General features: G+C 44.5%; 1 protein-coding gene across 1 annotated transcript; it reads left to right on the forward strand.

Moving 5' to 3' along the window:
* The first annotated feature begins 7,037 nt into the window (after nucleotides 1–7,037).
* LOC141153316 (uncharacterized) lies at nucleotides 7,038–27,176 on the forward strand. Its single transcript, XM_073638033.1, has 11 exons — nucleotides 7,038–7,143; nucleotides 10,984–11,021; nucleotides 11,341–11,473; nucleotides 12,300–12,398; nucleotides 13,342–13,410; nucleotides 19,865–19,957; nucleotides 20,347–20,439; nucleotides 21,315–21,428; nucleotides 22,460–22,564; nucleotides 24,534–24,614; nucleotides 24,705–27,176. The coding sequence occupies exons 2-11, from the start codon at nucleotides 11,019–11,021 to the stop codon at nucleotides 26,678–26,680; spliced, it is 2,766 nt and encodes a 921-aa protein (XP_073494134.1). The 5' UTR covers nucleotides 7,038–7,143; nucleotides 10,984–11,018; the 3' UTR covers nucleotides 26,681–27,176.
* Nucleotides 27,177–27,457: the final 281 nt, after the last annotated feature.

The raw sequence follows: 27,457 nt of genomic DNA on the forward strand, positions 1-27,457 counted from the left end.
GATCACCTACAGACTATAAATATCTGGACTGTCCACCACACTTTACTCTGCCCTGATGTTCTAAAGTGTCAATGCAGAGTAAACAGCTGGCACGAGATCTGGTGATATGCCAGCTATCAGACCACCCCCTCACCCCCCGCAATGAAGATAAACATGGTTATTTACTACATTCTCGATTGCAGCATACACAAGGCTAAACCAGCACTTTGTGTATACAGCTTAGGAAGCACTTGCAAGAAGGTGTGGAGTGCACTTGTATTGGAGGCGGAGAGTGTCAAGTAGACCGAGTGAATACCCTCAAATCATGTATAGTTCACTGCATACTCTTGAGATAATGCATACATGAAATGTGCATCATACAAGGTTTCTCAATGGTAAATCGGAAAAATTCTGCACTTCTTGTAACATAAATAATAATGATTCTCAACGTTTCGACCGTCCCAGGTCTTAATCAAGATGCTGTAATACTGAAATGAAGAAATGCTGGAGTGGAAGTTTTTGCTGTGTAGTGCCAGGTAGTCAGATAGTAGGGTGACTATCCGGTACTGCATGGTAACCACTTCCACTCTAGCATTTCTTCACATCATTGCTGCAACATCTTGATAAAGAACCAGGAGTGCTGAACTGTTGAAAGGATTGAATCATTGTAATTTATATTACAAGGGCTGGATTTTTCTGGTTTACCCCGATTTGTAGAGCAAATAGAAGTTCATATAGGCGGAATCCTGAATATGTGCCAGGTCAGGGACGGGGCAAAATGGCCTAGTACTGAACTGGTTAAATGTATAGACAATGGGACAGCCATGAATTAGTGGAGTCAACTGATAAATGTACAGTGACTTGAAAAAGTATTCATACCCTGTGAACTTTTCCACATTTTTTTCACATTACAACCACAAATGTAAATGTATTTTTTGGTGATATACCAACACCAAGTAGCAAGAATTTGTGAAGTGTAAAGGAAATGATACATGGTTTTCTAATAAGTACATTTGTATTCAGTCCCCCTCATGGCTGTGGCGCCTGAGTCGTGGAATCGAAGCCCATTTTAGTGGAGTCGGTATAAAATGGACCAACTCCGAAAATATATAATAAATTGGGTACAGTAGTTCAGTGCAGTTTGTGGGGAATATTTTTTCATAAGAATTTGGGAAACTTATGAAATGTCTTATAAACGTCTGTCCTATTCCTGATCTAAGGGTCTGGACTTTTAGCTGAGATTAATCTGTGCTACAGTAAATTTATCACTTAAACATGAGCCATGTATGAGGGAGTCAGAGTCATGAAAATTGAGGAGTCAAAGGTTTGGCTTCCCGACTCAACAGCCCTGGTCCCCCTGAGTGAATGCTTTGTAGGACCACCATTCTTTGCAACTGCTGCTGCAGTGTTTTGGGGTCTGTCTCTACTAGCTTTGCACATCTAGATGACATTTTTGCCATTTCTTTGCACACTCGCTCTCATGAAGATGTCTGAAAACAGCAATTTTCACATCTTGTCACAGATTCTCAATGGCATTTACATACAGTGGGTATGGAAAGTATTCATACCCCTGTAAAATTTTTCGCTTTGGTTCATTGCAGCCATTTGGTAAATTCTAAAAGGATTTATACATTTCTTGACTGAAAAAAAACAAATGTATAAATTTTTGCAACTTTATTAAAAAAGAAAAACTGAAATATCACATGGTCATAAGTATTCAGACCCTTTTGAGCTAGTACAACCATGAGTCTTCTTGGGAATGATGCAACAAGTTTTTCACACCTGGATTTGGGGATCCTCTGCCATTCTTCCTTGCAGATCCTCTCAAGTTCCGTCAGGTTGGATGGTGAATGTTGGTGGACAGCCATTTTCAGGTCTCTCCAGAGATGCTCAATTGGGTTTAGGTCAGGGCTCTGGCTGCGCCAGTCAAGAATGGTCAGAGTTGTCCTGTAGCCACTCCTTTGTTATTTTAGCTGTGTGCTTAGGGTCATTGTCTTGTTGGAAGGTGAACCTTCGGCCAAGTCTGAGGTCCAGAGGACTCTGGAAGAGGTTTTCATCCAGGATATCTCTGTACTAGGCCGCATTCATGTTTCCTTCAATTGCAACCAGTCGTCCTGTCCCTGCAGCTGAAAAACACCCCCATAGCATGATGCTGCCACCACCACCATGTTTCACTGTTGGGATTGTATTGGGCAGGTGATGAGCAGTGCCTGGTTTTCTCCACACATACCGCTTAGAATTATCATCAAAAAGTTCTATCTTTGTCTCATCAGACCAGAGAATCTTATTTCTCATAGTCTGGGAGTCCTTCATGTGTTTTTGAGCAAACTCTATGCGGGCTTTCATATGTCTTGTACTGAGGAGAGGCTTCCGATGGGCCAATCTGCCATAAAGGTCCGACTGGTGGAGGTCTGCAGTGATAGTTGACTTTGTGGAACTTTCTCCCATCTCCCTACTGTATCTCTGGAGCTCAGCCACAGTGAGCTTGGGGTTCTTCTTTACCTCTCTCACCAAGGCTCTTCTCCCACGATTGCTCAGGTTGGCTGGACAGCCAGGTCTAGGAAGACTTCTGGTGGTCCCAAACTTCTTCCATTTAAGGATTATGGAGGCCACTGTTATAATCTGCAACATGAACTAAGGAAAGAAAGGGGGAAGCTGTCCCTACAGTAAGACTAAGCTGAATCCCTACGATGTAGCAGGCTGTCTGTTCCTAGCGAACAGACCCGCCTTAGTCCTCGGCTAGTTGAACGGAGACCTATAGCATAAAGGGAGGGGTCCCTAAAAGAACTAAGGACTGGGACAAAAATGGGACACCTCCTAAACAGAGAAGTTGTTGCAGAATACAAAAAGACAAACTGACAAAAAGGTACTAGAGGTCCCAGAAGGACCAAGCGAATGGACAGAGAAAGGCGCAGAAGCACCTGGCTAGAGAAACAGTCAAACACTGAAGTCCAGCACAGCCAGAAAGGCGGAGCTGGAATATAAAGCAGATGATCACGTGACCGCAAAACACAAGATGGAAAAAACAAACAGAAGGGTTCTAACAGCCACTGAGCGCTTAGTAACATTGAGTAATGCAGAAATTCTTTTGTAACCTTGGCCAAATCTGTGCCTTGCCACAATTCTGTCTCTGAGCTCCTTGGGCAGTTACTTTAAAGCTCATGATTCTAATTTGGTCTGACATGCACTGTAAGGTCTTATATAGACAGGTGTGTGCCTTTCCAAATCAAGTCCTATCAGTTTAATTAAACACAGCTGGACTATAATGAAGGAGTAGAACCATCTTTAGGATCATAAGCAGGGGTGGATTAAGAGTAGCAAGGGCCCCAGGCAGTTTAGTAGGCGCCCCCCCCCCACACCTGATTTATCACGTGACATGTCACATGATCCCCTGTGATAGTTCACGTGAAATTAATTTGGCACAATATTAATTATAATATTTTTTTTTTAGGCTGTGTGCCCACTATGCGTTTAAGCGTTTCCGCAGCAGCAATTCCGCTGCAGAAACGCTTAAAAAATGCTTGGTAGAAGGCCTGCCATGTTCCCCAATGATAATCCGCATGTGCTGTGCACATTCTGCGGAAATTTCCACTGCGGATTATCATTGCGGAAAAATCCGCAGCATTACCAATTATTTTGCGGAAGCGCGACGTTTTCGCCACCATTGACTTGCATTAGAACGTATGGATTACGCATCACGGCATCTGTACATGCTGATTACATGCGTTTCAATGTGCGGATGGTACCCAGGTCCAGAGAAGAGGAGACTCCTTCGGACCCGGGTACCATAGAACCTGTAAAAAAAGAATAAAATAAAAAATAAATATTATACTTGCCTTCTGATGGCTCCCGGTGTCTTTATCCGATGCGTCCTGGCTTGCCAGCAGCTAGCGATGGTCTGAAAAGGACCTGTCGTGACGTCCTTTAGTCATGTGACGGGTCACGCGACCGCTGACATCGGCAGGCCATCAGAAGGTAAGTATATATGTTTTACCATTCTTTAAGGTCACACTATATATGCCGGTTGCATGGATTTATATAGTGTGACCAAGTTGTCAAGCACTTTCCAAGTGATACTAAAATCGCTTGTCAACCCGCATGCAGAAATGCAAGTGAAGAACGCTTCACATCCGCATGTCCCTGGCAGGAAAAACGCATGTACAATCCGCATGTGTTTTTTCTGCCAGGGAGATGCAGAAACGCTCAAAAAAAAATCCAGAACATTTCTGTATCGTGGGCACATAGCCTTAGGCTATGTGCACACGATGCAGAAAATTTCTGCATCATTTCTGCATCTCCCTGGCAGAAAAAACGCATGCGGATTGTACATGCGTTTTTCCTGCAGAATACATGCGGATTCACATGCGTTTCCACATGCGGATTGACAAGCGCTTTCCAGGAGATTTTAGCATCACCTGGAAAGTGCTTGACAACTAGGTCACACTATATAAATCCATGCAACCGGCATGGATTTATATAGTGTGACCGTAAAAGAATGTTTAAAAATAAAAAAATAAAGCTATACTTACCCTCCGATGGCCCGACGTGTGCTGCCGCGTTCGTTCCCGGCTGCCGGTATATCGCGAGACACTGCGCTGAAGGGCCTGCGGTCACATGACCGTGACGCCACCGAAGGTCCTTCAGTCTTGCACGCAAGCAGAGGGAAGGAGACCGGGGGCCGTCGGAAGGTGACTATCTTATTTTTTATTTTGTTCTTGTTTTTACAGCTTTTTTATGGTACCTGGGTGTGGAGGAGAGTCATCTTCTCCACACTCTGGTACCATCCACACATTAGAACGCGCCAATAACGCAAGTAAAAATGCAGTCTTGGCGCGTTCTAATGCAAGTCAATGGCTGCGAAAATGCAGCGTTTCTGCAAAATTAATGGACATGCTGCGGATTTTTGAACACAGCATAAACGCTGCGGAAAAATCCGCAGCATGGGCACAGCACATGCGGATTATCATTGGGGAACATTGCTGCCCTTCTACCATGCGTTTTTAATGCGTTTCCGCAGATGCAAAAACACTGCGGAAACGCATTAAAAACGCATCGTGTGCACACAGCCTTACATTAATTGTATGACTCAATATTGAGCACACGTAGCAATCTACACAGCGGGAGGCCGCACGCCGCCATCTACACACAGCGGGAGGCCGCACGCCGCCATCTACACAGCGGGAGGCCGCACGCCGCCATCTACACAGCGGGAGGCCGCACGCCGCCATCTATACATAGTGGGAGGCCGCACGGCGCCACCCCCAGAGACAGCAGGAGGCCGCACGGCACCAACTATACTCAGCAGGAGGCCGCACGCAGTCACGCACACAAAAATACATATAAACAGACATCACACAATGATATCTGCCTGCGCAGACACACACACAGACTCAGCATCCCCCGGCTCCATTCCTCCTGCCTGCTCTGACTTCTCCGTTGCAGCAGTGCAGGCCGGGCGCGCACTGCGTGACGTCACAGCTAGGAGACACGGTCGCGCACAGGGCCGTGTCTCCTAGCAGTGACGCGGCCGGGCCAGCACAGGGAAGTTAACTGCTGCAGTGCTGGCCCGGCCGATGAAGTAGCGGCCGTGCAAAGCTGCTGAGGGAGCGGTCCGGGGCCCCCCCTCCCGCCACTGCTACCGGTATGTGCCACAGCGGCCCGCACATAATGAGGGCAATCCGGCATTAGACACCCGCCCGAAGCCGCGGGGCCCCGAGCGGTAGCCCGGATTGCCCTCATTATAATCCGCCTATGATCATAAGGAAATGGACAGCATGTGACTTAACTATGAGTGTCTAAGCAAAGGATGTGAATACTTATGACCATGTGATATTTCAGTTTTTCTTTTTTAATAAATTTGCTAAAATTTCTACATTTGTTTTTTTTCAGTCAAGATGGGGTGCAGAGTGGACTTTAATGAGAAAAAAAATTAACTTTTTAGAATTTACCAAATGGCTGCAATGAAACAAAGAGCAAAAAATTTAAAGGGGTGTGAATACTTTCCGTACCCACTGTAAGTCTAGATGTGACCGCGCCGTTCACACACATGAATATGCTCTGATCTATACCCTCCATGGTAGCTCTGGCAGGCTGTTTAGGGGCGTTGTCCTGCTGTAAGGTGAACCTACACCCCAGTCTCAAGTCTTTTTCCGCCTCTAACAGGTGTTCATCCAGGATTGTCCTGTATTTTGCTCCATCCAACTTCCTATCAACTCTGACCAGCTTCCCTGCCCCTGCTGAGAAAAGCCTACCACAGCAGGATGCTGTCACCACCCTGTGTGACGGTGGGGATGGTGTTTTCCGGGTGATGTGCAGTGTCAGTTTTCCGCCACACATAGCATTTTACATTTAGCCTAAAAACTTCTACTTTGGTCTCATCTGCCCCTTCTTGCACAGGCCATGTAGGGTACACAGCGAGCATATGAACGCTGTGCTACAACGATGGCGTCGCACCAGACTCAGAAGACACTCTGGTAGTAGCCGGTCTGCGGGACCCCGTGACAGTTCACTGGTTGTTCGTGGCCGCCGGACTGAAATTACTTGAATATTGTTAATTATTAAACCTATTTTTTTCTACAACACAATGAAAACTGAAAGATATTTTTCAAAAAATAATTACCTTATTATATAAAATGGCATAAAATGTGATAATTCTATGCATTTCAACCCGTTAAAACTAAAACGGTCTATTCGTTCCTGGTGACTAAGCCGCTGCCGCGTTTTTCCTTTTCACACTGGCCGATATTTGCCTCAGAGCCCCCTCACACATTACCTCAGGAACCGCAGTGCCTCTGTCTACACGACCATTCACTACACATAAACGCCTCCTCTCTGCACTGAAACACGTCTCAGTTTGCGGCACAACACGCAATACTGACTGAAGGCTAAAAACATCGGACCGCTCTCTTATACTTCCCGCCAAAACAAAGCTGCCGCCGAGATCAGAATCCTCAACAATCATTGGCTCCCGCGGGTCATCTGACCGCGCCCTCCGCTAGGGCTTCTGGAAGTCGTAGTCCATGTGATGCGCAATTATCAATGATATCAATGGCAAAGTCAACTACCTTTCCCAGAGATCATAGCGGCGGCAGTGCCGTCACACCTCGGGGAACCAACCGGGAGGCCGCTGAGTCACGTGACGTTGTGATTTGCGGCTGCAGAAAGGTATGATGTGATTTCTGGTATTATTGTGTATTTATGTGCAGTGGGCAGGTCATGTGACACCTGCGCTAATGGCCGCTCATGCGTGCAGGACGCCGGGCCCCTGCTCAGTCACTGATCCCTGTGTGATCGCAGGATGCAGCTGCGGTGACAGCGCCGCACTGTCTGCACTGGGCGCCTCGGGACTTCACTAATTGCAGTTCTTTATGTAAACTTTTCCTCCTTTACATGCAGAACTTAGTGTTTCCTCAGCTGCAGTGCTGGGACTTGTAGTTCTCCTGCTTATGGTGCTCGCTATGTGATGAGCTGTCGCTTTTACCGATACCGGTTTAGGGAATATTCCACGTTTAGGGTTTTTGGGGGGAGGAGCGGCGACTGACAAACCCGCAACTTTGGCATTTTGAGCTTTTTAAATTTTTGCTGTTTAATGAACATTAAATTTATATTTTCGTATACCGGACATGACAAAAGCGAATGTTTATTTTTTTTATTAATAGGGAAAAGGGCGGCCATTCCAACATTTTATTTAGTTTGTTTTTTTTACATTTTTTTTTTTTTTTTACTTTCGTTACCTTAGGGGACTCAAACCTGCGGTCATCTGATCCCTTGTCCTGTATACTGAAGCACCTCAGTATTGAAGGTTATAGTGACAATTATGTTTTCTTGTGGAGCCTAACCGGGGGCTGGGCTTCTCTGGAGGACCAATATGGCAGCAATGGGGGGCGTCAGTATGCAAATGCAGCCAATCTATACCTCACAAGCAGGGGGCTAATCTGCTGAGGCAACCAGACCACTTAAAGGGGTTCTACAAGAATGTGATAAAATGGCCCCATCACATACAGTGCATTGTGAAAGTATTTGGCCTCCTTGACCTTGACCTTTTCTACCTTTTGCCACATTTCTGACTTCAAACATAAAGATATAAAATTCAAATTTTTTGGGGAAGAATCAACAACAAGTGGGACACAATCGTGAAGTGGAACGAAATTTATTGGATATTTTAAACTTTTGTAACAAATTAAAAACTGAAAAGTGGGGCGTGCAATATTATTCGGCCCCTTTACTTTCAGTGCAGAAGTTCAGTGAGGATCTCTGAATGATCCAATGTTCTCCTAAATGACTGGTAATGATAAATGGAATCCACCTGTGTGTAATCAAGTCTCCGTATAAATGCACCTGCTCTGTGATAGTCTCAGGGTTCTGTTTCAAGTGTAGAGAGCATCATGAAGACCAAGGAACACACCAGGCAGGTCCGAGATACTGTTGGGGCAAAGTGTAAAGCCGGATTTGGATACAAAAAGATTTCCCAAGTTTTAAACATCTCAAGGAGCACCGTGCAAGCGATCATATTGAAATGGAAGGAGTATCAGACCACTGCAAATCTACCAAGACCCGGCCGTCCCTCTAAACTTGCATCTCGAACAAGGAGAAGACTGATCAGAGATGCAGCCAAAAGGCCCTTGATCACTCTGGATGAACTGCAGAGATCTACAGCTGAGGTGGGAGAGTCTGTCCATAGGACAACAATCAGTCGTACACTGCACAAATCTGGCCTTATAAGAGTGGCAAGAAGAAAGCCATTTCTCAAAGATATCCATAAAAAGTCTCTTTGAAGTTTGCCACAAGCCACCTGGGAGACACACCAAACATGTGGAATAAGGTGCTCTGGTCAGATGAAACCAAAATCGAACTTTTTGGCCACAATGCAAAACGATGTGTTTGGCGTAAAAGCAACACAGCTCATCACCCTCAAAACACCATCCTCACTGTCAAACATGGTGGTGGCAGCATCATGGTTTGGGCCTGCTTTTCTTCAGCAGGGACAGGGAAGATGGTTAAAATTGATGGGAAGATGGACGGAGCCAAATACAGGACCATTCTGGAAGAAAACCTGTTGGAGTCTGCAAAAGACATGAGACTGGGACGGAGATTTATCTTCCAACAAGACAATGATCCCAAACATAAAGCAAAATCTACAATGGAATGGTTCAAAAATAAACGTATCCAGGTGTCAGAATGGCCAAGTCAAAGTCCAGACCTGAACCCAATTGAGAATCATGTGGAAAGAGCTGAAAACTGCTGCTCACAAACGCCCTCCATCCAACCTCACTGAGCTCGAGCTGTTTTGCAAGGAAGAATGGGCAAGAATTTCAGCCTCTCGATGTGCAAAACTGATAAAGACATACCCCAAGCGACTTGCAGCTGTAATCTCAGCAAAATGTGGCGCTTTAAAGTATTAACTCAAGGGGGCCGAATAATATTGTACGCCCCACTTTTCAGTTTTTAATTTATTACAAAAGTTTAAAATATCCAATAAATTTCGTTCCACTTCACGATTGTGTCCCACTTGTTGTTGATTCTTCCCCCAAAAATTAGAATTTTATATCTTTGTTTGAAGCCAGAAATGTGGCAAAAGGTAGAAAAGTTTAACGGGGCCAAATACTTTCACAAGGCACTGTATTTCAAACAGCCAGTCATCGTGTTGTGTCAGGACAGTCTGCAGTCCAAGGAAACACAGCTCCCAATACATTTGTCTCAATGACAGAGGAGTTGTATCATAAGCACGTGTACCAGTGAGCCGAGGAGAAAGGCTGTGACAGGAGAAGAAATAAATCTTCTCATTGGCTGACTGAGAACACAGGATTTTTTTTTCTCCAGCCACAGCCATAAAATCCTTTGTGCTAAGCCAGGAGATTTATGTCTTCTCCTGTCACAGCCCTTCTCTGACTGCGGTAAGTGTGTTCATGATGCTGCTCTTCTGTCATTGAGACACATCTCGAGCTGTGTTTTTTCAGACTGCAGCCTGTCCTAATACGTGACTATGACGAGTTGCTGTTTAAAATATGTGACGGGCTATTTTATCACATTCTTGGAGAACCCCACTAAATGCTATCATCAGTTATTAACCGTGACATCTAAGGAAGCAATCTGAGCTCAGCTCTGGACACTGCAGGTACAGGCAAATGCCAGATGTTTAACACAGCAAACATCTGTCCTGTATGTAGTGGTTTCACACCTCATCTCAGATTCAGTCACATTTGGTGGAGACAAAAATGACGCTGGTGCCGCTGTGTTATACCAGCTCCGAAAGTGAAGGCTTAGCCCTGGTGTCCATCGACCTGTAAGATGATTGCCAATAAATTGCCATGACAGCTGGGGACTTTCTGAAGGCACCATCTTGGACCTCCTGGGTCTCCCAACCACAGGAGCTTTATAGGAGACCATCATTTCCCCCATATACTGCAATACCTTAGTATATTGCCCGGCTAGTCTAATACTATATTGAAATATCAATCACAAATTCAAATTTCCCTTTGGGGATCTAAGAAATGAAGTGGGGAAAAAGTTATAACATTTTTTAAAAACAAAAAGATTTACCCCCCCCCCTTTTTACCAGTTAAAAAAAAAATAAATCTGTATTTGTCAGTGAAGTCTGATCAATTAAACTATAAAATTATTGAACCCGTACAGAAAAAAAAAACAAAATGACACAATTGCAGTTTTTTTTTCATTACTGCAGCTCCCCTGAACAATGCATTAAAAAAGATGTATTTGCCTCAAAATGCTACAATAAAAACTATGATTTGGCAAAACAAGCCGTCACAGCTCCATCAATGATAAATAATAAAAAGTATGAATTTTCTGAAAAAATTAAACCACAAAAACTAAAAATTATACACACATACATATTCCATCAGACCACCAACAACCGTTATTATGGGGGTCTCCTTTGTGAATGGATTACATGCAGTACATATGTTGGGGCCACTATAACCCGTCCTGTAGGATTTCCGTCCAGTCGTTGGAAATACTGACATCACGACCATCTTCTTCTGATTTCAGAGAATCCCGGTTTTCGGTGGAGCCGGTGCCGAGTGATGGTGAGTAGCTCTGTCCCTTCTTCCAGGCCCCACATTCTGCAGGGAAGCATCATTATTATCAGGTCTGGAGACATCTTTCTTGTGTCTGTAGCTGCGTTGTATTTTTATATTTTTTTTATTCCCCAAAAAATCAAATCCAACAGATAAGACAAACAGGACTTGATGTGAACGGTGTAGACAGAAAATTGTGCTATTACAGCCCATGGACGACTGTACATACAGCCTCGTATATGATGGACATTTGGCTCCATAATGGAGAAGTTTCCGGTGTCTCCATTAATAATTAACCCCTTAATCGCTTCCATCTTCTCTGTCACAGGATGTAGGGGTTAACGATTTTGAGGATATCGCAGTGTATTTTTCTGAAGAGGAATGGGGCTGCCTGGGTGAGGAGCAGAAGAGGCTCTACAAGGAGGTGATGATGGACAATTACGCAGATGTCTGCTCCCTAGGTGAGGAAGCAACGCTAATGGGGGGTTCCAATTCCCCCACCTCTAGTTTGTTTAAAAAGAAAGTGCTTTACTCATCGTCCCTGGGTCCAGCACTGATTCTCCGCCACTGCTCCCCAGGATCTGTTATTGTCTGTAGCATCAACAGCGCTGCAGACAATCCGTGAGCTCAGCAGCTCTCTCAACTCAGGCAGAGCCACTGAACTACTGATTGGCTGCAGCGCTGGTGCCAGCAGTGAGACTCCCACTGATCTAGAAGTTATCACTTAACATGTGGGTAGGTGGTAATATCTTCCAGCAGAATACCCCCATATCAAAAGTCATGCTTCTATAAAGCTGCATCGACAGGTGACAAACATTTTCCTCCTCGGCTTTCGCAGCAAAATCCACGTGTCTGACCTGCTGACTTTGCTGCGGATTTACCGCACATTTAACCCCTTCTGTTGTGAAAATTCTTAAAAAAATCCACTACAGAGCAAACGTGACGTGACTATAACAATGCGCAGCATCCGATGCTTCCATGACGGTGCTAAAGAACTCATCGGAGATTTGTAAAATGTCGTAATCTGCTCCATATTTTACCTGCAGTTCTGTCTGACGTGGATTCACCCCGTATGTTGTAGAAGACATTTCTCATCAGTGTCTTCTGTTTTCATTTTTGTGCAATTCCGCAATGTCGAATCAGACGTTCTATATTGTCAGATATTACACGGGAGCGATCACCCAGCAGAGGTCGCCCAATGAGGGTTTATTTCCTGCCATCAGACTACATGTAATCTGTCCATTATGGCGCCCACGTCGTCACTCATTCGACATCTCATGATTTCAGGGAGTTTCTATTTGAAACCAGAACTAATATCCCGGATTGAACGAGGGAAGGAGCCGTGTGTGAAGGATCGGGCGCTGTACGACGGAGAGACCCCCATTAGTAAGTGCGAAGAAAGGCTTTGAAACTTTTTGGTGTGCCGTTTTAGGTCCCCGTTCCCTGTAGTCGTCCTTTATGTACCCGTAATCCATACCTGTCCCTTTTTCTTTGGCGTGGCTATTTCTGGTGGGACAGGAAGCAATGACCACCCGGATGGTCACCTGGATGGCGTCCTGTTCTACCGACCTGAGCATTAGAGATAACCACAGGCTTTACTGAGAAATCATTGCTTCTGGTCCCAGCGGAGACAACAAGAACAGCCTGCGCTGAAAAAAAAATGGAAGTCTCCATCCCCTATAACATCTCATTGTGGATGGTAGAAAGGATTGAGATCCTATATTATTCCACACATTGACAAATCATCTTTTATGCTCCTCTAGACACCATAGACTTGATTCATTATTTACATTTTTTTTAAAGTCACTTTTCTTTTTGAACTTGTAGTTTTCGATGCCAAATTTATCAAAATGGCGCACGTGATTCATGAATTTTGCGGAAAGCCCAACATTTTTATTAATTTATTGATTCATTTATTTTTTTGTTATGCCTTTCACTGATTTTGCAACATTTCAGAAGAAAAAGTTGCACATTTGGCAAAAAAATAACTTGCGTACATAGAATCACCCCAGAGGAGGAGGGGAGTAGAGCTGCGACAAATTTTACGACTTTTTAAAAAATCACATTTCATAAATCGGTCTAAAACATCTGTAAAAGCCGCGCTGCCATAAAAAACCCCCAAAAACTAACGAAACCACAAAAGAAAACTGGAAAATAGAGTACAAATCGTATCATGAAAATTCTTTTATTCAGAAGTATTGACACAAAAAACCTGCGGGAAATGCAATGATGAATCAGGCCAGTGGGTCAGAATTAGGCCGCAGTTTATGTGGAATATCCCGCCTTCTGTTTCATCCGGATGATTAATATCTGCTCTTTGTATCTGCAGATTACGTCATTATAAAGCCTGACATCCTCGCTCAGCTCCCGGAGGTATCGCCTGATGACGACGAGGCCGGTCAGTGTCCCGGAAACAGTGAATGTCATGTTCTTTATTATGGGGGACGATACCCTGTGATGCTGATCAGACATATCCACTTATTATATATGTGCACACACAGGGCAATCCTGATATCCAGTACGTGTCCTGATGTGGCTTGTGTATCACAGGGATACAGACCACCAAAGAAAGACCCCCCCCCCCCGGGTCAACCCCCTATTATGTCATTTTTTTTTCTAAAGCTTCTCTGAATGTGAAATATATGAGATTTCTGAACTTCACATCAATCATCTCAATAAAAGTCACTGCAGTAGATTTTCCACCAGCCTGAAATGGCTGATAACAGGAAACAATAGATTGCATCTGTGCAAAAAGGAGATATTCTCCTTATGCTTCATCTCTATCCCAGTTTTAGGAAAAATATTGAGCAGTGCAAAATTTCTTGCACCTTTTTTTTGTCTTTTTGTTACCACATTTCTTGGGCACGGCCGTTAAATAGGTTGTCTAATCTTCTTAAAGGGGTTATTCAGGACTTTTTTTTACTATGGACCTAAAAACTAACAGGCAGGTAGTTACTAATAGAGGCAACTACCTGCATCTTCTACCTGCCGCTGTCTCAGAGCGATCACCGCCCGCTCCTGCCGGCGATTCAGCTGCTTCACATCAAGCTCTTCTCTTCCGCTCTGCTCTGTTGACAGGGCATCGCTGCTGAAGTTGTGGTGATTGACAACCGGCTCCCCACAGTTAGGCAGTGGGGAGCCAGCTGTCAATCAGCATAATGTCAGCAGTCACATCCCATCAATAGAGCACAGTGGAAGAGAAGCAGCTACTATGTTGACGTAACTGTTATGTTCTGCTACCAGAGCTAAGGAAAGAGAGGAGATCTGTCCCTACGATAGAACTCAGCTTAATCCCTACGATGTAACAGGGAACCTGATCCTGCGATCAGACCTGCTAAAGTCCTAAGCTAGTCTGTACGGAGACCTATAGATGTGGGGAAGGAATCCCTACAAGTACTAAGGACTGGGAGGAATATGGGACACCTCCTAACAGAAATAGTAGCAGACAGACGAACAAACAAAATATATAGAACATAGAGGTCAGTAGACCAAGCAAACTAACAGAGTTAGATACAGAGCACAGGCTAGCTAGAAAGTAGATATACAATGAAGTCCAGCAAAGCCAGAAGGGCGGAGCAGGATTAAATAGGCCAACAAGGTCATGTGACCAGCAAAGGAAAAAAAAACTAAGAGCAAGGTTCTAACAGTACCCCCCCTTCTAAGAGGATCCTCCGGATCCCCTAGGACCAGGCTTATCAGGAAATCTCCTGTGAAACACTCTGATAAGTCTGGACGCGGAAACATCATCCGACCTCACCCAAGAGTTATCCTCGGGACCGAAACCTTTCCAGGCCACAAGATACTGCAAACTACCTCTATACCGTCTAGAGTTAAGGATGCGAGAAATTTCATATTCCCCGTCCTCCACCACCGGAGGAACAGAGGCAGAGGCGTCACAATCCGATACAACAGCTTTTTTCAACAGAGAGACATGAAATACCGGATTAATTCTCCAGGAGGTAGGAACCTCCAACCTAACAGCAGATTGGTTGGCAACCTGAAGCACCTTAAAGGGCCCTACAAACTTGGGACCCAATTTCTTTGAAGGAATCCTCAACCGCAGATTCCTAGAGGACAACCAAACCATGTCACCAACAGCGAACAAAACCTCCTGTCGTTTCCTATCAAAGTAGTCTTTAGATTTTCTGTTGGCCTCCTGAAGATTACCACGCACATCCGTCCAAACTCTCTCCAAATCACCGGAAAAATTCTCCTCCTCAGGCACGGCAGATCCCAACTTGGAGAACGACCCAAACGACGGATGTCTCCCAGAACAACAAAAAAAAGGCGAACAACCAGCAGAAGAAGATGTATGATTGTTCAGAGCAAATTCAGCAAGTGGCAGAAACTCAGACCACCCCTCTTGATTGTCTGCCACAAAACAACGCAAGAACTGCTCAACATCCTGGTTTTTCCTTTCTGTCTGGCCATTAGATTCAGGATGATATCCGGACGAGAACGACAAATGAACTCCCAACCTATCACAAAAGGCACGCCAAAAACGAGCCACGAACTGAGGACCCCTATCAGAAACAATGTCAGTAGGAACGCCATGAAGTCTGACAATTTCCTTGACAAAGGCCTTAGCGAGAGTTTTAGCGCAGGGCAGTTTGACGAAAGGAACCAAGTGACACATCTTGCTAAAACGGTCCATGACCACCCAGATGACAGTAAAACCCTCAGAGGGGGGAAGGTCAGTTATAAAGTCCATAGCCAAATGTGTCCAAGGAGCACTGGGAACCTCCAAAGGACAAAGCAACCCCGCAGCAGGAGTATGTGAGGACTTAGATCTAGCACATATAGTACATTGACGCACCCACTTAATGACTTCCTTCTGCCATCCAGGCCACCAAAAACTGCGACCCACCAGTCTCTTGGTCTCAGAGATTCCGGGATGACCTGCCAACCAAGATTCGTGACACTCAACAAACAAATCTCTCCTAAAGGTCCCAGGCACAAACAACCTCCCATGAGGAGTGTTAGAAGGGGCATTCTCCTGTGCTTTAAGAATCTCATTTTCCAAAACGGAGTCCAAAGCAGCTATCACAACACCTTCTTGTAAAATGTTCTCCTCTTTCTCAGCACCGACTATGGGAGAAAAACTGCGAGACAAGGCATCCGCCTTAACATTCTTAGAACCAGGGATGTAAGTAACGGAGAAATTAAACCGCGAGAAAAACAGTGCCCACCTAGCCTGACGGGCATTCAGGCGCTTGGCAGCATCAAGATATATCAGATTTTTATGATCCGTAAGAACCTGAACGGGAAATTCCGCACCTTCCAAGAAGTGGCGCCAGTGTTCAAATGCGAGTTTAATAGCCAATAATTCCCGATTACCAATATCGTAATTCAGTTCAGTCTCCGAAAATTTTTTTGAAAAAAAGGCACAGGGATGTAATCCATCCCCGTTATCCTGAGACAATACTGCGCCAACCCCCACAGAGGAAGCATCAACCTCAACCAAAAACGGCCTAGTAACATCAGGCTGCATAAGGATGGGAGCAGAGGTGAACCTCTCCTTGAGATACACAAAAGCTTCAATGGCCTCAGAAGTCCACTGAACCGCATCAGCACCTTTCCTGGTGAGATCAGTCAGAGGTTTGACAATACTAGAAAATTTTTTTATGAATTTTCTATAGTAATTGGCGAAACCCAAAAACCTCTGTATCGATTTCAAACCAATAGGCCTAGGCCATTCCTGCACAGCCTGAACCTTAACCGGATCCATCTCAAAACCTTCACTGGAGATAATGTAGCCCAAAAAACTAATTCTCTGTACAGCGAACTCACATTTCTCCAGCTTAGCAAAAAGCGAATTGTCCATTAATAACTGTAATACCTCACGCACGCTCCGCCAATGAGACTCCAGATCCGGCGAATAAATCAAAATGTCATCCAAATACACAACCACATTTTTACCGATCAGAGGTCTAAGGATGTCATTAATCAGATTCTGAAAAAATGCAGGAGCATTAGTAAGACCAAAAGGCATAACCAGATTGTCAAAATGACCCACAGGAGTGTTAAAAGCAGTCTTCCATTCGTCACCCTCCTTCATGCGCAACAGATTGTATGCCCCCTTAAGGTCAATTTTAGAGAACCACTTGGCCCCCATTAACTGGTTAAACAGATCAGGAATCAATGGCAGTGGGTAAGGATTGCGTACAGTAATTTTGTTAATCTCACGAAAATCCAGACAAGGACGTAAACCGCCGTCATTTTTTTTTACAAAAAAAAATCCAACCGCCACAGGAGACTTAGAGGGCCTAATGTGACCGGCGGCCAAACTTGTCTGTATGTATTCCTCCAAAGCCTTCCTCTCAGGAATAGTAAGGTTAAATAAACGACTTTTAGGAAGAGTCGCTCCAGGGACAAATTCAATAGAACAATCATAGTCTCTATGGGGAGGCAAAACCTGCGATTCCTTCTCAGAAAAAACTCTCCAAAAATCCTGAATAGGAACAGGCAATTCTCCCCTATCCAAAGCTGCAATACGCCCATTACAACACTTGTCATAACATTTATGGCTCCAGGATTTAATTTCACTGGTAGACCAATCCAGTACAGGATTGTGAAATTTTAACCAGGGCAATCCCAATATTACTGGAGAAGGCAAGTTATTCAACACTACCAAATCCAATTTCTCATGGTGAACACCATTAATAGTGAGAGGAAATTCACAGACCTTGAGAGTAATATTCTTCAAAGGGGAACCATCCACAGAAACCACAGCAATGGGGGATGACAAAGGTTCAGGTTTTAAATTGAGTCTTTCCACGAATCCCCCATCAATAACATTCAGAGTAGACCCACAATCGACAAACACCCGAAATTCCATTAATTTTTCCTGAGCAATCGTGGAAGCAGCTAAAAATACACCCTTGGAATTTAAACAGGCAATACGGGCATGACTGACCATTTTTTTTTCTTTCTTCATACGAAGCTCACAGCCTTTAATCAAATGACCAGATTTTCCGCAATAGAAACACAAGCCTTCAAAAAATCGACGGTCTTTTTCTTGAGAGCGAGGTGCCACCGATCCAATCTCCATCGGTTCACCACTGTTAGTACATACATTCTCATAACCAGAAACTGACATAGCAGAGGATTTGCTCTCATTAACCCTTGCACGCAGTCTTCTATCCACCCGTATAGCTAATTGCATAGCCTGTTGCAAATCTTCAGGTGTAGGATAAGCAATTAGCAGGTCTTTAACCCTTTCACTGAGCCCAGCAAGAAATAGACTTTTCAGAGCAGAATCGTTCCACCCTGTTTGAGTAGACCAACGACGGAAATGAGTACAATATTTTTCCACATTACCTGATCCTTGTTTTAAACGTCTCAACTCAGTCTCAGCTGATGCGACACGGTCAGGATCATCATATAATAGTCCCAAAGCAGAAAAAAAACTATCCACTGATCTGAAGCATGTATCACTAGGTTGCAAAGAAAAGGCCCACTCCTGAGGCTCTTTGCGCAAAAGTGACATTATGAACCCTACGCGCTGGGATTCATCCCCAGAGGACTTAGGTCTCAAACGAAAATACAATAAGCAAGCATTTTTGAATGAAAAAAATTCTCGGTGTTCACCAAAAAATAAATCCGGCAAACATACCTTAGGCTCCAAGAAATGTGCTCCAGGACAGTTACTCACGTGCTGACGGAGCTCGGCCACCTCCAGAGAGAGTCCCTGCAGGCGATGAACCAAATCCTGAACCGACACCATGATGGAACAGAAAAATCTTTCCTTAGAGAATTTGCTGGCTGGACTTACTGTTATGTTCTGCTACCAGAGCTAAGGAAAGAGAGGAGATCTGTCCCTACGATAGAACTCAGCTTAATCCCTACGATGTAACAGGGAACCTGATCCTGCGATCAGACCTGCTAAAGTCCTAAGCTAGTCTGTACGGAGACCTATAGATGTGGGGAAGGAATCCCTACAAGTACTAAGGACTGGGAGGAATATGGGACACCTCCTAACAGAAATAGTAGCAGACAGACGAACAAACAAAATATATTGAACATAGAGGTCAGTAGACCAAGCAAACTAACAGAGCAAGACACAGAGCACAGGCTAGCTAGAAAGTAGATATACAATGAAGTCCAGCAAAGCCAGAAGGGCGGAGCAGGATTAAATAGGCCAACAAGGTCATGTGACCAGCAAAGGAAAAAAAAACTAAGAGCAAGGTTCTAACAGTAACGTCACCAGAAGCCTCTGAATCGCCGGCAGGAGCGGTCTGTGACCGCTTTGTGCTGGTAGAAATCGACGCCAGGCACAATGGGGTAGGTAGGTAACAAATACCTGTCTGTTAGTTCTTATACCCGTTGTAAAAAAAAATTAAACAGTCCTGGATAACCTCTTTAAATGAGTAATTTTGCTAAATGCTTGTAAGAACAGGCACGTTCCTATTTATTTCTTATTAAAATTCCTTTCTGTTCTCAAGAAAGGAGGGATATAATCATGTACTGGTTGTTTCCTAGGTTACCAGCTACCTCTGCATTTTATCAGCAGAGGCTGGTGTCCTAGGCAAAGATGCAGCGCTTACAAGCTGTTTTCTATAAAGTGTATGAGCGTCTGCTCTGAAGCTGACCAGATGTGTGGATCCGGCCAGTGTCAGCACCTCTGTGCGCCTCTGATGCTGAGAGGCAAAATTGTCTGTACAAGCAGCGCAGGAGACCACATGGTATAGGCCACTGGAGCCGCCAGACCACCGGTTCGACCTGTCAGTGATCGATGCGCGCCAGAAGACCTTTAATAAATTGTTGACTTTTAATTAAGTTTAATATCCCAGCGCCTCCCAGTCCATGATCTGACAGAAGTCCAGTGACGTCTTGTTCTTCTGCTCTCACAGAATACATCTACCTGGAAATTGATTCCGACTCAGAACAGGAACGAGAATCTTCTAGAAGTGACGCCTCCCAGATAGAAGATGACGACCTCTCAGGTGGGTGATGGGGAACGCGGCACATTGGGGCTGATTTACGAAAACTGCACAACTGTTAGACAGTGGAAACCTAGACGAGACCGTCGTAATGTGCCGGTGTCTCGTGCCGGATGATAAGTATCGCGTCTTTACACTTCTCCTTTAAGTTTACCCACCTATTAGTTGGCTTATTACTTTGGTCGCCTAAATAACACCAAGTTGTGGTGCACAGGAGCAGACTCAGGCCGCGACTTCTTGTCTGAAAACCTTTCTAAACGCAGCTTAAATGTTGTGCAAGGAGAATATCGGAACCTGAGTAACTCTCTCTCATTGTGTGTGTCTGTCACATAACACTGATCTGGGGTCGATGATTATCCAGGATGATATCCTGTGGATTTCTCTGTATACAGATTGTGTATATTTGGGCTCTGAGGTGTTGTCGAAGCTGAATATACAGGAAAATGTGAAGGAGGCAGCGACGCGCGAGGACGGAAACGCGTTAGGTAAGAACAAACCAAAAGCCGTCTGTACCTGCTGCTGTGTGACGTCACTGACGATACCCGGCTGTCTATAGGAATATAGGGAGGGCACAATGTGATTCACTCTTATATTGGGAATATGAATAATTAAAGGGATATTCCAGCCACTGCATAGCAGATAAGTGCTCCCTCAGTGCGGTCCTCCTAGAGATGAGCAAATCAATTCAATGCCTCAGATTTCACAAATAGTTTGAATTCACCAGGGTTTGTTATTTTGCTTCAAGTCAATCCAGCAAAATGGTGTCCATCCGCCATTGTGTTGGATTATAGAGGGCCGGGAAGGAGTTAATATTAAAAGAAAAAGATCTTGCACGCCCCTGTTTTTTGGCCTTCCTGTACTGTCTGGTCGCTTCCGGTCCTCTGATCAGCCTTCCATGTCCTCTATCTTGTTACACTGGGGTCTTCGGTTCACTAGGGGCCACAGGACCAGTGTATAGCGGTATCAGCGCGGTGCATGAGATTCCCATCGTGGAGAATATTCTCATCTGTTTATTTTAATCTTTCCAGTGCAAAACGCGAAATGCATCACCCGTCTCAGGATGTGTTGCAGGGGTCCTCCAGGATGAGAAATACATGACCACTAGCTCCAAAACAGCGCCACCCCTGCTGATGGCATGTAAGCGCTACTGCAGGTCACTTCCTTACACTACTTTGGACCTGAGCTGCAGTATCAGACACGGCCCGTGGTTTTCTAATTCTGTACAACCCCTTTAAGTGTTCGGAGGGTACAGCGGTGCCCATATTTTATACGAGTAGCTCAGAATACGATTATACAATGCAATGCTGCAGATCATTGATGAGCGCAGATTAACCTCCGCAGCGCTGTGTGGTTTGTACAGATTGTATATATGTAGAGTCTGACGATGACGAAAGTGAGGAGCAAGAGAAGGAAACGGGAGCCGCCGATCTGGAGGAGGAGGATGAAGATGATGAAGAGGAAGATGGCTCGTCTGGTAAGTACAAGAGGATTTATGTAGGTGTCTGGATCCATTTGCTGTTACCTTCACCCTGAGCAGGAGAAATCTAAGGAGCAAAAAAGTTGGTTAAAGGGGTTTTAAGTTTTAAGAAAGGCTCAGGTGTAAAAAATAAAAAAACAAGCTGTGTCTTCTCCCCGTCTCCACTGCTGCTCACAGTGTCTGTTATTGTCTGCATCTTTGACATCACGCCTTTAGCGCTGCAGCCAATCACTGAGCTCAGCAGCTCTGCCCGAGTAGACGGCATGAGACTCTCAAAGTCGTTGTCCTCACTAATTAGCTGCAGCGCTGTCAAGGTGAGTTCAGCACTGCAGATTATAACGGACACTGGGACTAGCGGCAGAGATTCGCCCATGGACCTGGGGAGGGAGAGTAAGGTACAGGTTGTCTTTTAGCAATGAACTTCAGCTTGGGGGGACAGTCGAAAAACACCTTTAACACTTTCGGAAACACTAATTCAATGGAGAGAACATGTGCGCAAGGTTAAGCGAGCGTTCACACTGCCAACTCCAGGCCATTAAATGAACAACAATCCATCTTCTGCAATAGATCGGCGCTTGTTTCCTGACCTGCTTACACAACTGAAGGACAATGATGGGGACAGAAGAAAACGCTGATACAATAATCTGTCCCCACCCAATCTCATGGTATCCCCGGCACATCTCCTGCTTACAGGAAGCCATCTGTTGCCCATAACAATTTTTTTTGCTTGTATAAATAATTTGTTCCCATGATGAAGGAGCATTTTGCCCATTCATTGGCTGATTGCCGGCTTGTGTACACAGGCTTATAACTGGGAAGGAGCTCCTCTAAGTGCACCTTAAGGTTGTCCCATTGTTGGGTGCCATCTTTGGTGCCTTCTTGTGGCTGATCAAGTGTGACCTTGAGACCTCGGATACATAAAACTCGTAATTTTACTATATTTTTACTTTCTTTTCATGATTATTATTGATGATTATCACACTAGTTTTTTAGTCTTTTGCTTTACACTTTTTTTTCCATTTATGAAGATTGTTTCTGTGTGGAACCGGACACAACGCCAACAACTGATCTGCAGACGCGGACACCGGTGACGTGTGAAGATCAGAGTGAGAAGGAGCGAGTGATAGATGTGGGTGAGTGCCCGGGCGAAGTCCTCTGTAGTTTCTATATGGCTGAAGATGGCGGTGAATTCTTCATAATTGTACAGATATTTAGGGAGGATATAAAGGGCGTTAGGTCAGATCTCAGTATATCTGTTAGCTTGTGACAGACTACCTGTGTATTTTGATAAGTAAAGCGACCTTCCACCTGGCACTGAAAGCAACTTTACATTTGTCTTGTTCACCGTACGTGGTGCTTCCTGCTGAAACCGGGCGCTCCAGTCCTGCTGTATCCATGATGGAGGCACCTAAAAACCTACTTAGTGGAAGGGATGGCATGGTTCAGATTTAGCACACCACCCCCTCACAGGACGGGCATTCTGCGGCATTCTCAGATACAGGTGGTCTGGTATGCCAGTCGCAGCGGGAGGCAGTGTATGTAGCTTTTCAATACCAGGGTGAAGATTCGCTTTAAATTGAATCTGTACTATCAACAAACTTTGCATACATTAATAGTACAAGCAAATGTAAGAAACTTCTTTTGGTCTTCCTTGCCGTCTGACTGAGGGATCAGATTACAGCTGCCTATTAGACTCTATGGAGGGGGAAGGAGGAATGAGTAGCACTCAGCTTTAAGGGAGAGAGCGAGAAGAATACAAGAAGATCTTTGCAGTTTGTAACAAATGTTTTATATCACCTGTGGTAAAGCGACTTGCTCGGCTCTCCAGAGGCAGACACAGGACACACGGTTCGGGTAAACTTCCTGCGGGTTTATTGTACGGCATAATCTCCAGCAGCGTCCCATAAAAATAAACAGTCCCTCTCGGGGTTAACGGGAAAACAAAAAATTAAGTATAACAGAGTCCATTAGCCAGCGAGGCTTTGCCTGCTCCAGGTAGCACATTGAAGTCTCACCAAACACCAATCCTCCTGTGTTGCTCTCTGGCTTCAGCCCAACACAGGCTGGAGACTTCACTCTCCAGACAACACACTGCCAACAGGAAACAATAGTGATTGAGAATTTAAACCTTGCTCAGCCACACCCCAAGGGGAGGTAGTGTGAATGGCTTCCCACCCTCTTTGCCATTCACAAAAAAACACACCCTTTAGGTGAGTTAACCCCTAGCATATAACATGCTGGCTGAAATTTTGTAGGTTTCAGTTCACACAGGCCAGCAACCTGCGTGACACATACCTCCCGTCGTTTATATCACACCAGTGACTGTCACACACCTCAGAGTTGTATTCACAGCTACACTGCTCAATACTGGTGTGTAATATTCTCTATGCTGCTGCTGCTTATGGACAAGTGCTACATCCAGACAGGAGAGCAGGAGCCTCACATTTGTATGTGCCGTGTAAGGGAGACATCATAGCAACTAGTCTCCACTAACGAGCTCAGAGACAGAGGAAAAATGGAGTTGGAGCCAGCAGAGGGGAAAACTGGTGAAAATGCAGGACTCAAGTAATTTAATAACCAGAATTAGTGATATTCCTCATGTACACACTTAGTTATTCTGAAAATCACCTGAAATAAAAGGTATGCCTGTATATACAACACCTGTATATTTCAATGCAAATTATCTTCTCTAGAAGTAATATGATCCCAGCGCCATCTATAAGCAGATATAAGAGACACTTATAAGAGCATTTTCTTCTTTCTTTCTTTCGGAGAGCTAACTTGCATACATTTTCCCAGGGAGCGGGGCTGGAATCTGATCTCTCAGTGAGCTGGTAGTCTGTCTTGTTGTGTTCAAGATGTATTTTAGCTATTTTTGAGAATGGATAAGTAAATCAGGTTGAGAAGAAGTGGCTCATAAGTGGAGAAAGAAGTCGTTTTTTGCAGATGAAATATATTGCAAAGTTTTTTATGTTCACTTGTACTGTTGATTCATGCAAATTTAGTTGAAATGACAGGGACCGTTTAATGCAAGCAGCAGTGTTCTTGGTGTACTCACATTGAATAGTCCTTTATGCTTTGCTCTTTTCTTCCATTTTGCAGATGAAGATCAGGTTATACCAGACAGTGATTTCACCACGTCTGCTCACTGGGAGTCCAAGACGCTTAATGGTCCTAACAAAGGTAAGGAAGGAGGGGGCGGCCATCGTATCAACAGCTGATATGGAGTGCGGCCTTTCATTGATGCATTTTACTTCTTGCCTTTTTTTCTAGATCGGATTATTGAAGATGCTGTTAGCCCAATAAATCACACCACCGACGAAAATGAGGAATTTCCAAGCAATACATTGTTAAATGTATGGTACGTGAAAAGGATTGAAACCGATACGACTTCACACCAAGAAGTTGTAGTTCCGGGGTCTCCCCGTATCAAGCAGCGTAAAGAAGTGGACAGTCCTGAAGATGCTGAGCGGGAGCAAATCACTGACTTGGAGTTCTTGTGCCCCATGTGTCCTGAAATGTTCACCAGTGTCTCCAAGTTTTTCGAGCATCAGAAAGTCCATGAACCAAAGACCCCGGTCTGCCAAGAATGTGGCGCACGCTTCAGTGATAACCTTGCCTTAGAGAGGCATATACTACTTCACATAGAAGAGAAGATCCACGTGTGTCAAGAGTGCGGCCAGTGTTTTACCATGCGGTCAATGCTGGAAACACATCTGAAAACTCACAAAGGAGACAGGCAGTGGCCGTGCCCTGATTGCGGTAAATTCCTGTATTCAAAGTCAGGACTTGACAGACATCAGCTTTTACATGTAAGAGACAAGCCCGTCCCATGTCCTCAGTGCGGAAAGTGTTTTATCAAGCAGTCAAACTTCGAGATGCACCTGCGGCTCCACGCCGGAGAAGAGTTTTATCCCTGTACCGAATGTGAAAAACTGTTTAGCTCAAAGTCAGCCTGCGATAGACACATAAGAGATCACACCAAAGAGAGACCCCATGGCTGCCCCCAGTGCGGAAAACGCTTTCTATATAATGGCTGCTTGATTAAGCACATGAGGGTGCACACCGGAGAAAGACCTTTTGTCTGCCCAGATTGTGGCAAAGGTTTCGCTCAAAGTTCTAGTCTTAATTCTCACCGGCGACTTCATGAGGATGAGAAACCGTACGTCTGTCTGGAGTGCAAGAAATGCTTCACCAAGAAATTTAATTTTGATGTGCATCTGAAAATTCACGCGAAGGAGAAGCTGCTGGCCGAAATCGCCCAAACGAAGAGCGGAAATGTCTCCAACCTAGTAGTAAACAGCCAAAGCAAGGACCCTGTCAAGGATAATAACAGAAATCATGATATGGATAAGCCTGGTGAGTGGCCTCTTATAGATGGCTCGCTGACAAACGGACAACATGGAGATGTCCTACTTCACGAGAGGGCTGAAGTAGACGTCTCCTTTGGAGATGATCCATTTCACAAGAGGCTTTTGACAGATGACTCGCTCAATGACATGCCATGCGAAGATACCCCATTGAATGAATGCCATGTTAGAGATGTCACGATCAACGGTGGTCATTATGGAGTTGTCCCGTCTATGGAAAGGACAAGTGAAAGCTTTGCATTTAACAGTAGGCCGATTATTGATGTGTCATTCAATGGTAGACCCGTTGGAGAGGTGCCATTTAAGAAGAAGCTTCTTACAGATGTCCCTCTGAACGACTGGCCTCATGAAGACCTCTCATTTATCGAGAACCCATATTTAGATATTTCCTCTAGTGATCAGTCTTTTGGAGATGGCTCCTTCCTACAGACTTCTTATTATAACCATGATCCCGACAGTGTCTCGTTTACAGAGAGGTCCATGATAGATGTGTCGTTTTTCACCAACCCTATAAACTCTGGAGCTCAGGAGAAGCAGCACACTTGCCCGGATTGTGGGAAAGGTTTTCCATATAATGGATGTTTGGTGAAACATCTCCGGACTCACACGGGGGAGAAGCCATATGCCTGCAATGAGTGCGGAAAGTGTTTCTCTCAGTCGTCGACCCTCAATTGTCACAAAAGGACTCATACAGGAGAGCGGCCGTACCTCTGCCCCCAGTGTGGAAAAGGCTTCACCAGTCAGTCCCACGTTGCCCGACATCAAGCAATTCACAACAAAAGCCGGTCGTTTATATGTAACGGGTGCGGGAAAGTGTTTTTGCAGAGGTCCTACCTAATAAAGCATCAGAAGAGGATGGCTTGTTCACAGACGCTCTGATGGGCTGTGACTTTTATAAATATATATTATATTTACATGTTAACAGAACGGCATTTTTATACTTTATAATGAATACAAAAAAAATTATTTTGGTTTGTGTTTTGTTTTGTTTTTTTGCTGCATTTATAGGTCTACAGCTGCTATGCAGACCTATGTATCTCCATGGTAACTAACAACAAAAAGTGTAGTCTAATCTTGCTAATGTACGAAATGTATGTTAGGAAAAAGTAAGGGATAAATGAAGGGGAATATGAGTACAAGATCAAACTACAAAGAGTTTTGTTTGTCGTCCGTTATTATAGTGATGCATATGTCTGCATGGTTGCTGTAAACTCAAAATGGTAGGACATTTTTAATTGACTGTTGCACAGTTGTTCATCCTCTAATTCTTGGTGTATTGGAGCAAAACATTTTACATAGCTTTTTATTTGGATTTAAAACCAAATAAAAAATATCCACCTAATATATACTTAAAGCGCACCTGTCAGCAGGATTGTGCTCAGTAAACTACATACACTGTCAGGTGGGTGACATTACACTGATTAAAATGATACCTTGGTTGGTGAAATCCATGCTGTGGTTCAGGGCGGCCTGTGGGGGGCGCTCTATCTGGTGCTCTGCTTACATATTCCGCTATATGCTCTTATGACAGCTCACTGTGCCTTCACTGACCTGCCTCCTATTTTACCTAGCCCCGCACTACTAGGTGCATTATGTAAAATAGGAGACAGGTCAGTGAAGGCACAGTGAGTTGTCATAATAGCATATAGCTGAATA

This window comes from Phyllobates terribilis, unplaced genomic scaffold (assembly GCF_046119375.1).
Source record: "Phyllobates terribilis strain yellow unplaced genomic scaffold, ASM4611937v1 Scaffold_7__3_contigs__length_470593459, whole genome shotgun sequence".
NCBI lineage: Eukaryota > Metazoa > Chordata > Amphibia > Anura > Dendrobatidae > Phyllobates > Phyllobates terribilis.